Below are 12,523 nucleotides of genomic sequence, written 5' to 3'. Positions count from 1 at the left end.
AGACTGATTTTTACACCAGAAGTTAATGGTCATCTGTAGGAGCCAGATGGCTTTGGAATGTGTTAGGGGAGAAGGGTAGAGATCTTTGGATAAGGTGTCAAGGAGGTTGAGGTCAGGTCAGTGGGGAGTGCCTAAATTGGAGTATATATACTTGTGGTGGTGGAAAATGTTTTTGTCTGATGCAGCTGTACTGACCCTTTGAGCAGAATAAACTTGGTTAAGCTTTCATAAATGTCCATTGAGTTTTTTACTCTGAGAATTAGAACCTAACAATATTCATGATGATAATTGCAATCCATATTGTATCATAATTACCTTTAACATCATTGAAAACACATCCCAGCATTTCCATAGCAATTGACGTTTCACATGATTTTGAAAGAGACCTTGCATTACTATAGACAGCTTCACTACAGTACAAATGTATCCCGTACAATATGTTATTATTCCCCAATGATCCTATTCTGATATCTTCCCCTTGCTTGTTGTAAACGTGTAGACAAAGATATAGAAAAGATAGCCAAACAAGAAGCATTAAATTATAGAACAGTTTGACAATAGAGGGAGAGTGGGAGAAAAGAGAAGAGTGAGAGAAGAGAGCGAGATCAAGTGTGTATGTATAAGTCCGTATGTGTAAGCGAGCATGTAATTGAGTAGGTGTGTTCATATCCACTTTATAGTGCTAAGATATTTTTACAGTTCCCATACTTTCTTTTTTTTGTAACCTGAAGTCCCTGTAGAATTCAATACAGCCATGGTGTTATGGAGCTGTCTCGAATAGCTGTCCATAAAGAGATTGTCCACAATGAGAAAGGCACGCTTACCCCTCTCCCTCTGTTGCCTCTGTACAGGATACAGCCTCTTGCGACGTTCGTTTGTCTCACATGGAAATTGGTCAATAAGACCGAATTTGGTCCCTTTAACCTCCCTTCCCCTGCTTTTGATCAGCTCCTTTTGTTGGTAGTGTTCACATTTTGCGATGATCTGTCAGGGACCCTTGGTCTTGTCACTCTGAGCACCAAGTCTGTGTACTCGGTGGAAAGACACGTTGTTTACAGTCTCTAGAGGAAGTTTCAAGGCGGACTGCATGAATTATCTGATCACGCCCTCTGGATTATTGGATGCGTCCTCAGGAATCCGAGAAAATATTAGATTTTCACGCATGCTATGACTTTGTAGGTCTAGGAGCGACTCCCTCATCACTCTGTTTTTCCTAAGTTGACAATCCATGTTGGAATTGTGGATTTTTACCTTGGCTGTGAGTGTCTTGTTCTCTCCTTGGATCATCAACATTTTACTCTGGCTAAACTCCAAACTCCCCCCTCAGCCCTGCTACTTCCTCATACAACTTTTCCAGTGTTGCATGGATTCCAGCCAGAGCACTAGCCTCTACTTAAACGGTAAGTAAATCGTCGGTCTGTAGATTAATGTATTTGGGGGGGGGGTTATTTTGTGAGGTAGCTGGATCTTTCCATGGAGTATGTTGTTCCTCCATAGCGTAAAGCTGTTGATACTCGTCGTTTCCCCTCAGGATCTCCTTAGTATCCAGGTTGGCTCTTTATTGCAACCAGTTGTTTACAAAAAGTTTTTAACAATGCGTCTTTCCCACGACGACGACCGGTGTTTTTGTAGTACAGCCACCTAGCACTGTTGTTTGGTTAGCGGTGTTTCCTAGCTGTTAAAAGCTAACTGCGTCTCGGAATCCACGCAAAAACAAGTTTGGTCCATATCTTCCCTACTATATGTCAAGTAGCAGGTAGCCTAGCAGTTAAGAACAAAAGTCACTGGTTCAAGTCTCCATGACGACTAGGTGAGAAATCTGTTGATGAGACCTTGATCAAGGCACTTAACCCTAATTGCTCCTGTAAGTCGCTCTAGATAGGAGTGTCTTCTAAATGACTAAAATGTAAATAAAAGTAAGTAAACATGAATTAAGGCACGATCATTTCCTCACTATAAAACACAAGTATCAACCTAAAGGACCAGTTTCACTCTTCATCAGGAAAGCATTTTTACAGACACCTTCACACCAAACATCATATCATCTACTCTACCTCATCATAATCGTCCTTCCCTCATGTCACCTCATCCAGTTCCCTACTACATCCAAAACCAACAGAATTAACTACAAACTAACTATTACTACATTACATGCACTATACTCTATACATGGGCTGTGTGCATTTTCTGCTGGTGTATCCTGAGGTAGCTCCTCTCTGAGAACATCTTGCAGTGTGTACAGGTGAATGGCCTTTCTCCTGTGTGGACCTTCAAGTGCATCTTCAGCTGGTGCGAGAACCTCTTCTCACACTGGGGTCAGCTGTTGACTTTCTACCGTGTGGACCTTCTGGTGCCTCTTCAGGTTGCCAGCATGGGCAAAGCGCATGTGACACTGGGTACAGCTGAAGGGCTTCTCTCCATTGTGGACACTCCTATGTCTGATAAGGTTACTCAGGAAGGAGAAGCTCTTGTAGCACAGCTTACACTTGAAGGGCCTCTCCTTGGTGTGAATGGTCTGGTGCTCCTTCACATAGTTTGCTTTAGCAAAGCGCTTCCCACACGTTGGGCAGATGTACAGCTTGTCGGCATCCGCCTTAATGCTCGGCCTCCCACGTTGTGACCCAATGACACCAGAGGAGGTAGAAGCAGGAGCCACCACCCTCAGGTGGTTAATCTTTGAACTCCTTCCTTGACCTCTAGCCATAGTTGGGGTGTTGTTGGAATTGTGTTCTGTGTTATAGGCTAGGTACCTCTTGTTGTGAACGCCCATCCTGACCCTGTCTGTATTGGTGGGGTAACCAGGAGGTAACTGAGGAAGACTAGACACAGGTTCAGGCCTTCTATGAACCCAGTCACGAGGCATTAGATAAGACCCTGAAGGAGAAGACAGACTTCCTGTTAGACTCTGGTCTCCTGTCACTCTCTGTGAAGGCTGAAACCCAGGGTAACCTGCTCTGTTCATCATGGATACTGTGGTGTTTGTATCATAGGAACAGGAGGGTCTATCTCTATCAGCCCAAGGCCTGGTTTCATCCCCGCACTGAGACTGTGAAGAAAAGGGTCTGGGCTGCAGACTGGATCCCTGACTGGAGCCTTGGTCTCTCTGATGACCACCAGGACTGAGGTTGTTCAATCCACTTGTCCACTGGTTGTGTTCTGTGTGGTGGTGGAGGAGTCTCTGTCCTTCTTGGTTGGGTCCTTGTTCCAACTCGGGAAGGAAGACTGAAGGCTCCTGATCCATGGTTCTGATCTGGGGCCAGGGTATGTGATCAGTTGCTTCAGAGGTCCACTCTCTCCCACCAGTAACACTGGATATAAGCAGGTCTTCATGGACTGCAGACTGCAAACAAAGATTGTACAGAAAAGCATGTAAGCATGTTAATTAAATAATTAAGTATAATGTTTTGGTTCGACTGAGATAAGAGCAACTCAGTCCCTGCAATGATACAAAAATAACCAGGTCAGTCAGCAGAGAGTCAAATTTTGTATTTAATTTAAACAAAATGGTCATACAATCACAAAACATGAATTTCAGTAATTTTATTGCACAAACAATACATGTGACAGGTACAATAACTTTTCTCACTATGGTAACACTTGACCTTTTCTGTAAATATGGTACCCTCGATTTAATGTTAAGATACTTTGGAAAAGGTTCAACATTTACATTTCATACAGCTTCACTACTTGTCAAGTAAACATGAATTACGGCACCATCCTTATCTCACTTTAAAACACCAGTATCAACCTAAAAAGGGACAAAGTTGTCACTCTTCATCAGTGAAGAATATACAGTTGAAGTTGGAAGTTTACATACACTTAGGTTGGAGTCATTAAAACTTGTTTTTCAACCACTCCATAAATTTCTTGTTAACAAACTATAGTTTTGGCAAGTCGGATAGGACATCTACTTGGTGCATGACACAAGTCATTTTTCCAACAATTGTTTACAGACAGATTATTTCACTTATAATTCCAGTGGGTCAGAAGTTTACATACACTAAGTTGACTGTGCCTTTAAACAGCTTGGAAAATTCCAGAAAATGATGTCACGGCTTTAGAAGTTTCTGACAGGCTAATTGACATCATTTGAGTCAATTGGAGGTGTAACTGTGGATGTATTTCAAGGACTACCTTCAAACTCAGTGCCTCTTTGCTTGACATCATGGGAAAATCTAAAGAAATCAGGCAAGACCTCCACAACCACAAGTCTGGTTCATTCTTGGGAGCAATTTCCAAACACCTGAAGGTACCACGTTCATCTGTACAAACAATAGTACGCAAGTATAAACACCATGGGACCACGCAGCCGTCATACCGCACAGGAAGGAGACGTGTTCTGTCTCCTAGAGATTAACGTACTTTGGTGCGAAAAGTGCAAATCAATCCCAGAACAACAGCAAAGGACCTTGTGAAGATGCTGGAGGAAACAGGTACAAAAGTATCTATATCCACTGTAAAACGAGTCCTATATCGAAATAACCTGAAAGGCCGCTGAGCAAGGAAGAAGCCACTGCTCCAAAACCACCCTAAAAAAGCCAGACTACAGTTTGCAACTGCACATGGGGATAAAGATCGTACTTTTTGGAGAAATGTCCTCTGGTCTGATGAAACAAATATAGAACTGTTTGGCCATAATGACTATCATTACGTTTGGAGGAAAAAGGGGGAGGCCTGCAAGCTTAAGAACACCATCCCAACCGTGAAGCACAGGGGTGGCAGCATCATGTTGTGGGGGTGATAGGTGCACTTCACAAAATAGATGGCATTATGTGGAAGGAAAATGTATGTGGATATTTTGAAGCAACATCTCAAGACATCAGTCAGGAAGTTAAAGCTTGGTCGTCAATGGGTCTTCCAAATTTACAATGACCCCATGCATACTTCCAAAGTTGTGGCAAAATGGCTTAAGGACAACAAAGTCAAGGTATTGGAGTGGCCATCACAAAGCCCTGACCTCAAAGCCCTGGACCTTCAGATGCCTCTTCAGGTGGTGCTGGTAGGAGAACCTTTTCTCACACAGGTGGCAGCCAAATTCTTTCTTCCCTGTGTGCATCCTCTGGTGGATCTCCACCTGTTTGGGGAAACTGAAGGCTTTCCCACAGAACGAACCAGGGAAGCGCTTCTCTTTGCCACTGGATCTACTGATAGCATTACTACTACTGTCAATGGGCTTGTGTAGCCATTTAGTGTTGAGGCACTGGCATTGTCTGAGGTCTGGTTTAACATAAGGAGAGTGTGAGGACGAAGGCCAGGGAGTGGCTGTGTTGTAGCAGGGTCCATGTTCCAGTTGCTAGATCCTATAGAAGGCAGGCTGAAGGCATCACCTGTTAGGGGGTTAACCTGACAGTAATTCTCAGTCTCACTGAATCACAACTATAGGAGCATGAAACAGCCGAGCCGAGTCTGTCTGTTCTCTCCAGCCGTATATGGACATGTCCCCGCAGACCAAATCTACACCTCGCCCTGGTCTCAGCCTGTCTTTGGTTGTTGTTTTTTGTTCGACTGTATGTTTCTGGTTGTGGTTAACAGTGTTGTTCCCCAGCCCAGAATTAAGGACAGTGTCACATCCACTGACCTCCAATATGTCATCTCTGGTCCTGGCCTGATCAGTGATGTTATCCCCTGGGCCCTTGGCTGCACCCGTCTGGGTATCCATGATGGCTGCCCAGTCTCCTCTGTTAGCCTCCAGCCAACCACCTGTAGGAAGAGGGTTTACAAAGCATGACAGAGAGAACTCTACGTATGGAGTGTCTTTACCTGGCCAATCACCTGGTAAAGTTAAGACATTATGCGTTTTTGTATGTAAACATTAGTTGTATTGATTTAATTTTATGAATGAAGAAAACACTATAGCCAGGTGCATCACTATTCCCAATGAAGATCTATTACTGTATGTAGGCTATATGTATTTCTCCCGTACCTTGCTCCCCCATCTTTAGTCCACTCAGCAGGTCAGTGCTCTCTCGTCCGTCCTCTATCGTCTCCTCTTTGATCAGCAGCAGATCAGGCTTCCCATCCTCCATGTCTACTGGCTGTAAGATACAGAGTGAGAGGATGTTGGATCAAGAAATCTGATATGAGCACCCTGCTATGGAGCATCTTCTGATTGGGTAATGAGGGATTGCTACGAGTACTATGCAAAAGTGTTAGTTGATTTGATTACTTGACACGAATGGTTCCCGAGTGGCGCAGCAGTCTAAGGCACTGAGATGCAGTGTTAGAGGTGTCACTACAGACCCTGGTTCGATCCCAGGCTGTATCACAACTGGCCGTGATCAGAAGTCCCATAGGGCGGCGCACAATTGGCCCAGCATCGTTAGGGGAGGGTTTGTCTGGGGTAGGCTGTCATTGTAAAATAAGAATTTGTTCTTAACTAACTTCCCTAGCTAAATAAATGTTAAATAAAAATGGTTAGATAATTTAAAGGCATGGTCCCACACTTAAGACAAAATTAATCAATAGCTGGGCCCGTATCCACAAAAGAATCTCAGAGTAGGAGTGCTGATCTAGGATCTTTCCATATAATTTAAAAGGCTAAACTGATCCTAGACCAGTACTCCTACTCTGAGAGACAGTAGTTCACCGTGGGCTCACCTCAGGGAGACTGTGCTGCTCAGCTGGTTCCTCTGTGGTTTCAGAAGGTGGTGTAGTCTGGTTGTCCTCTATGACCATGGTCCCCTCAGGGTTCCCCCAACCCTCCTCCTTCACCAGCAGCACCTCTGGACCCTCATCCTCCTGGAAGTGACAGGTGATACAGATTACACAGACATACACTCCCTCAGGTACATACACACATATACACTTTTAACATGGGTTGTTTACCTATCCCCACTACATTTGAGTGCTTTGCTGTAGTTACAGAATGACTTCATTATTGTTAAACCCACATCATGGTGGACATAAATATGATAAGTCAAATGTCATCATCAGACAAACCTGACTAAACTATAATGACGTGGACAGTAGGTGTTTGTTAGTGTGTGGGTATGTGTAAGTATATTTAGTAAGTGTATATTGGTTATAAAGCACTGTTGTATGTATGCAGAATAGGGTGAGCTCAGATGTGATGTATACTAAAGAGAGTCTCAATGAAAGTCTTAGAATGAAAAGTCCCATTTTGTGTTTATTAAACAAACAAGTTAAATACACCATATGAAAACCACACACACAAGTCAACAACAAATCTGCATGTACTTGATGAACTGTATTCATTTTCTCATTAAAAGTGTCTCAGGAATGTTTTCAAATAAAAAAAACACAAATATATCTTGATTAGATAAGTATTCAACCCGAGTCAAAACATGTTAGAATCACCTTTGGCAACGATTACAGCTTTGATTCTTTCTGGGTATGTCACTGAGAGCTTTGCACACCTGGATTGTACAATATTTTCACATTATCCTTAAAACATGCTCTTTATGCTCTGTCCAATTGGTTGTTGATTATTAGACAGATAGACATTTTCAAGTCTTACCATCGATTTTCAAGCAGATTGAAGTCAAAACTGTAACTAGGCCACTCAGGAACATTCAATGTCGTCTTGGTATGCAACGCCAGCATATATTTGGCCTTGTGTTTAAGGTTGTTATCCTGCTGCAAGGTGAATTCATTTCCCAGTGTCTGTTGCAGACTGACCCAGGTTTTCCTCTAGGATTTAGCCTTTTCTTAGCTCTATTCTGTTTCTTTTTATGATAAAAAAACTCATTCCTTGCCGATGACAAGCACACCCATAACATGATGCAGCCACCACCATGCTTGAAAATATGTAGTGTGGTACTCAGTTATGGGTTGTTTTGTATTTGCCCCAAACATAACGCTTTGTATTCAGAACAAAGTTAATTTCTTAGCCACATTTCTTGCAGTTTTACTTTAGTGCCCATTTGCAAACAGGATGCATGTTTGGGAATATTTGTATGTACAGGCTTCCTTCTTTTCACTCTGTCAATTAGGTTAGTATTGTGGAGTAAATACAATGCCTTTCATCCATCCTCAGTTTTCTCCTATAGCCATTAAACGCTGTGACTGTTTCAAAGTCACCATTGGCCTCATGGTGAAGACGCTGAGTGGTTTCTTTCCTCTCCGGCAACTGAGTTAGGAAAGATGCCTGTATATTTTTAGTGACTGGGTGTATTGATACACCATCCAAAGTGTAATTAATAACTTCCCCATGCTCAAAGGGATATTCAATGCCTGCTTTTATTTTTATTTGACCCATTTACCAAAATGGGTCACTCCCATTTACCAAAAAAAAATTTGTGAGGCATTGGAAAACCTTCCTGGTCTTTGTGGTTGAATCTGTGTTTGAAATTCACTGCTCGACTGAGGGACCTGACAATTATCTGTATGTGTGACAGAGACGAGGAAGTCATTCAAAATCATGTTAAACATTTTTACTACTGAACTTATTTAGGCTATCCATAACAAAGGGGTTGAATACTTATTGACTCAATACATTTCAGCTTTTAATTTTTTATTCATTTGTAAAAATGTCTAAAAACATAATTCCACTTTCACATTATGGGGTATTGTGTGTAGGCCAGTGACACAACAAAATGTGGAAAAAGTAAAGTGGTGTGAATACTTTCTGAAGGCACTGTAATTATATGTGTATCACACAATGCCTGACTGCAATATTCTACCCAGGAATATTCAACACTGAAATCTGTTATTCTGACAACAATGAAAATGAACCTGTCTTTAAAAGGAAGACTTGTTATGTGGTTGCCACGAGCAGAACCACATATTATGATGAGCGTGATGGTCTCACACAGTCAGAAAGAGTATCTGCACATGTACACGGGTTCGCTTCACGCTGCTACAAGGTGCAGGACCAAAACATCAGAGAAGTTTAGCATTGTGCATCAACGCTCTTAGTTGTAGAAATTGACCCACTACCGCTGTTTACTTTGTGCATCTAAGTCATGTCGCTGAGTCTATATTTATTGCAGGGTTTGATCTAAACAAACTTTCTATGTTATAGAGTGGAATGATTTTTCTGCTGGTGTATCCGGAGGGAGCTCCTCTCTGAGAACCTCTTCCCGCAGTGCGTACAGGCGTACGGCCTCTCTCCCGTGTGAACCTTCAGGTGCGTCTTCAGCAGGTGTTGGCGAGAGAACCTCTTCTCACACTGGGGGCAGCTGTAGGGTTTCTCCCCTGTATGGACCCTTTGGTGCCGCTTCAGGCTGCCAGACTGGGCAAAGCGCATGTGACACTGGGGGCAGCTGTAAGGTTTCTCTCCTGTGTGGACTCTCTGGTGGATCTCCACATTCTGGGAGCAGCTGAAGCCTTTGTTACAGAACATGCAGAGGAACCGTTTCTCTTTACTATTGCCTGATGTTGCTCCCCCTCCCCGAGCCTTGGCCCTTTGGTCCTTTGAGTTCAATACCTGATCAAAAGGGACGCGGGCGTGTGAATCGGAAGGTCCCATCGACGTGGTCACTGGGTCGTGATCACTGAATGCGTGTGAAGGGGAGTGGGTCTCAACATTTGGATTTGTCTCTAAGCTTTCCCTGTAATCTAAGAAATCTCTGCCTTGTGAGTGTCTGTTTCCTAGGGAACTATCTGCATTCCATGTGGGAGGAATGACGCCCTCTACTTTCACAGCCACCTCATCTACCACTATAACCTCCTCTTTCTCATCTAGGCACCCTTCAGAGTATACACTACTACTGTACTGGTTCCAGTCCCCTCTAGACAGATCAGTCTGTGTCTCTAAACCCAAGGGCATGTTGCCAGGGTCCATCTCCGTAGTGTAAGAACAAGACGGATCATCACCACCAGTGTCTATCGCGTCATCATCACCATCCCCACGGCAGTGAACCATCCTCTGGTGAAATACCGGTAAGTAGTCAGAACCGGGAGCAGGAGGACAGCCCAGTCTCCCCCGCCCAAGTCTCTCTGGGTCTGATCTGTGGTCAGAACCTGTGTGTAAGAGCCTGTGTGTCACAGTTAAAGTCTTGGTGTCGATCTCTGACTTGAGGACGGCGTTCTGCGTTCCACTGACCTCCGTGATGCTGCGTCGGGTCCTGGGCTGTGCTGGGACAGTGGTGGGTTCCTCTGTGCTTACAGGGGGCGCTCCAGCCTGGATGTCTCTGCTGTGCTGTGTGTCCTCCTCTCCTTCAGACCTCTCCTGCTTGACTCCAGGACCTGCAGCCTCTGCGTCTGCAGACTGACACAAGAAGAGAGGAGGTTATTACCAGTACATGGGTTGAATTGAATAACAATGTCATAGGGAAGACTCACAAGCTCCCCTATGGCAGATAAATAAGGATGTACATGTAAGCAAGTGAATAGCTAAGGGGAGCCTTTATGAAATAAACTTGCCAAATGTTAGTCAAATTAACCGTAATTTTTAATGCACCACTATTACACAAACCTCTAGCATGATAACGTTCTGGGTTGAGGTTCCACTCCCCTCATCAACAGTGATTGGTTGGTCATCTCTCCATGTATTATGTCCCGCTGGCTTCACAGAGCTCCTGTAGCCTCCAGTGAGATGTCCTTCACCTGAGAGAGAGTGATTGGGGGGTAAAGAGGTAGGCACTGTCAATGATCAACGATATATTGTTCACTATTGATACTGTCTAGAATTGGCAAGGTAACACTTTTCATAACTTTTTAATATGCTTTGTATTGATCAATGTATTGTTACTTGCATCACATTGTTTTCATTGAGGAAATAATAGGAAATGCAGTAATCAAGAATCTGGTTAGAATATGATATTGTGTCATTGCAAGATAGTTAAGTAATCAGGGGATTTATTGCATACTATCCAAAAAGTGACCAAGACCCAATTCTAGGTAACACATGCAGAAGGGAACAGGGAAGAGGCAGTGCGCTATATATGAATGGCGACAGGCTGCACAGCCTTGGCCTTCTGAAAAATGTGTGTGTATCATGAACAACATTAGCATGAGCAACGATAGTGGTTGTTCGCCTTCAAACTGAAAGTCCCCCATTGATGCAAAAGGATTAAAATAGTGGAATCATGCCACAATTTGACTAGATCATTCTAAACAAGGTTGAAATGTATTATAAATTCAACAAAAGACAATTTAGTTTAACGCAACAAAATATGTTAATCGCACTGTGGATGTAGACTTCATAATTGCATTGAAGGCGTACTTATATGCACTGTACAGCCTTGCCCCATTTCATGGACACAAGATCCATAGGTATCAGCCTACTCAGTGACAACCACAGATTACAATTCTGAAAAGTTTACACAAATATTAGCGGCGTAGCTCTTATTGTATTTAACTGTGGGAAATCACATCGCTATTCAGTCTATTGTATTGAAAAGCATTTTGCAATGTGCACCCTTATACCTATGATCTTGGTACGGAATAGGCTGTATAATGAGGTGATTTCCCACAGTTATAAGTTCTACAATGCTAATATTTGTTTCAACTATTCACAGTTGTGTTCTGTAGGTGTCACTGAGTAGGCTAATACCCCATTTTATGGACCCAAGATCCATAAGTAAGGATGTACATTGCAATGTGAATATTAAATAGGCACGATATTTATTTAACCTTTATATAACTAGGCAAGTCAGTTAAGAACAAATTCTTATTTACAAATATGCAAATACACAAATATGTCTACAAACTCTTCAGAATTGTAATTTGTGGGTGTCACTGAGTAGGCTGATACCTCATTTCATGGACCCAAGATCCATGGGTAAGGCTGTATGTACACTGCAATATAATAATGCAGTGTGCAATATAATAATGTTCACAACACACTTATGCAAAATGTACCTCTTGCCATTCCTCTGTGTCGGTCGAGGATCTTGACACTACTGGGACGACTGGCGAGGACGCGCTCTCGTGCCACTTTCATTTCCAGTAGCTGTAGTTTCCTTCGCAATCCCCTGTTTTCTTTCTGGCTTTGAGTTATTTCCAAACGAAACACTGCATAATCGTCGTCTACGAGTTTACAGATCTCTGCTACAGCTGCATTCGCTAGCACCTCCATGATGGAGGCCATTTGAGTGTGAAAAACCATACAGTTAGCCATTGTTAGCGTTACCTAGAAAACATCTATCAAACAAGTCCAGTCTCCAGCGCGTATTAAACACTACACGCTGCAAGTATGTGGTGCTGTGCAGTGAAATGAGTCATCTATTGAGTTCCAGGGTGTTAATAAACGTCCAAATAACAATGAAAACGCTAAAATGGAAATTGTTCTTAGTCACTGTTCACTTTCTGTTTACTTCTTCTTCGTGTGAGTTTCCGGTAGACTGGACGCTGTGTTGGTTATTGTTGCCTTTCACAGGTCGGAGTGTGAATTGCACATTTTGTCACAAAAAAATAAGGGGAAATTGAGAAAATAAATTGCACTACCATCTAACCCAAAAAATGTTTTCACCACTATACCCCCTCCCCAAAAACTTTTTAGGGTCGATTTACAACTCGCACTATTTTAAATTATTTATTAACATTTTTGAATGTCAATAACTCTTTGGTCATATGACCTACTGACTTCAAACAAGGTTCAGAATGTCCACTCAGTGGG

At 42.8% G+C, this 12,523-nt stretch overlaps 1 protein-coding gene across 1 annotated transcript; it reads right to left on the bottom strand.

Moving 5' to 3' along the window:
• Nucleotides 1–232: 232 nt before the first annotated feature.
• On the bottom strand, nt 233–12,257 carry LOC109894078 (zinc finger protein 263-like). The gene is made up of 7 exons (XM_020487306.2): nt 11,767–12,257; nt 10,379–10,509; nt 10,007–10,171; nt 6,598–6,738; nt 5,924–6,035; nt 5,579–5,700; nt 233–3,340 (listed from the first exon to the last, which is right to left on the bottom strand). Exons 1-7 carry the CDS (start codon nt 12,023–12,025, stop codon nt 2,306–2,308), a joined length of 1,965 nt encoding a protein of 654 aa, XP_020342895.2. The 5' UTR covers nt 12,026–12,257; the 3' UTR covers nt 233–2,305.
• Between the last annotated feature and the right edge of the window lie 266 nt (nt 12,258–12,523).

Source organism: Oncorhynchus kisutch, linkage group LG7 (genome assembly GCF_002021735.2).
Source record: "Oncorhynchus kisutch isolate 150728-3 linkage group LG7, Okis_V2, whole genome shotgun sequence".
Lineage (NCBI taxonomy): Eukaryota > Metazoa > Chordata > Actinopteri > Salmoniformes > Salmonidae > Oncorhynchus > Oncorhynchus kisutch.
This window is presented reverse-complemented; position numbering and strand designations above follow the sequence as displayed.

What these genes read in the sequence shown, in the direction of transcription:
- LOC109894078 (XM_020487306.2), bottom strand. Translation starts at nt 12,025, where the DNA reads ATGGCTAACTGTATGGTTTTTCACACTCAAATGGCCTCCATCATGGAG. An exon ending in ACACAGAGGAATGGCAAGAG is followed by an intron (nt 10,510 to 11,766) that starts GTACATTTTGCA and finishes ACTCTCTCTCAG; the next exon opens with GTGAAGGACATCTCACTGGA. An exon ending in ACTAAAGATGGGGGAGCAAG is followed by an intron (nt 5,701 to 5,923) that starts GTACGGGAGAAA and finishes CTCTTCCTACAG; the next exon opens with GTGGTTGGCTGGAGGCTAAC.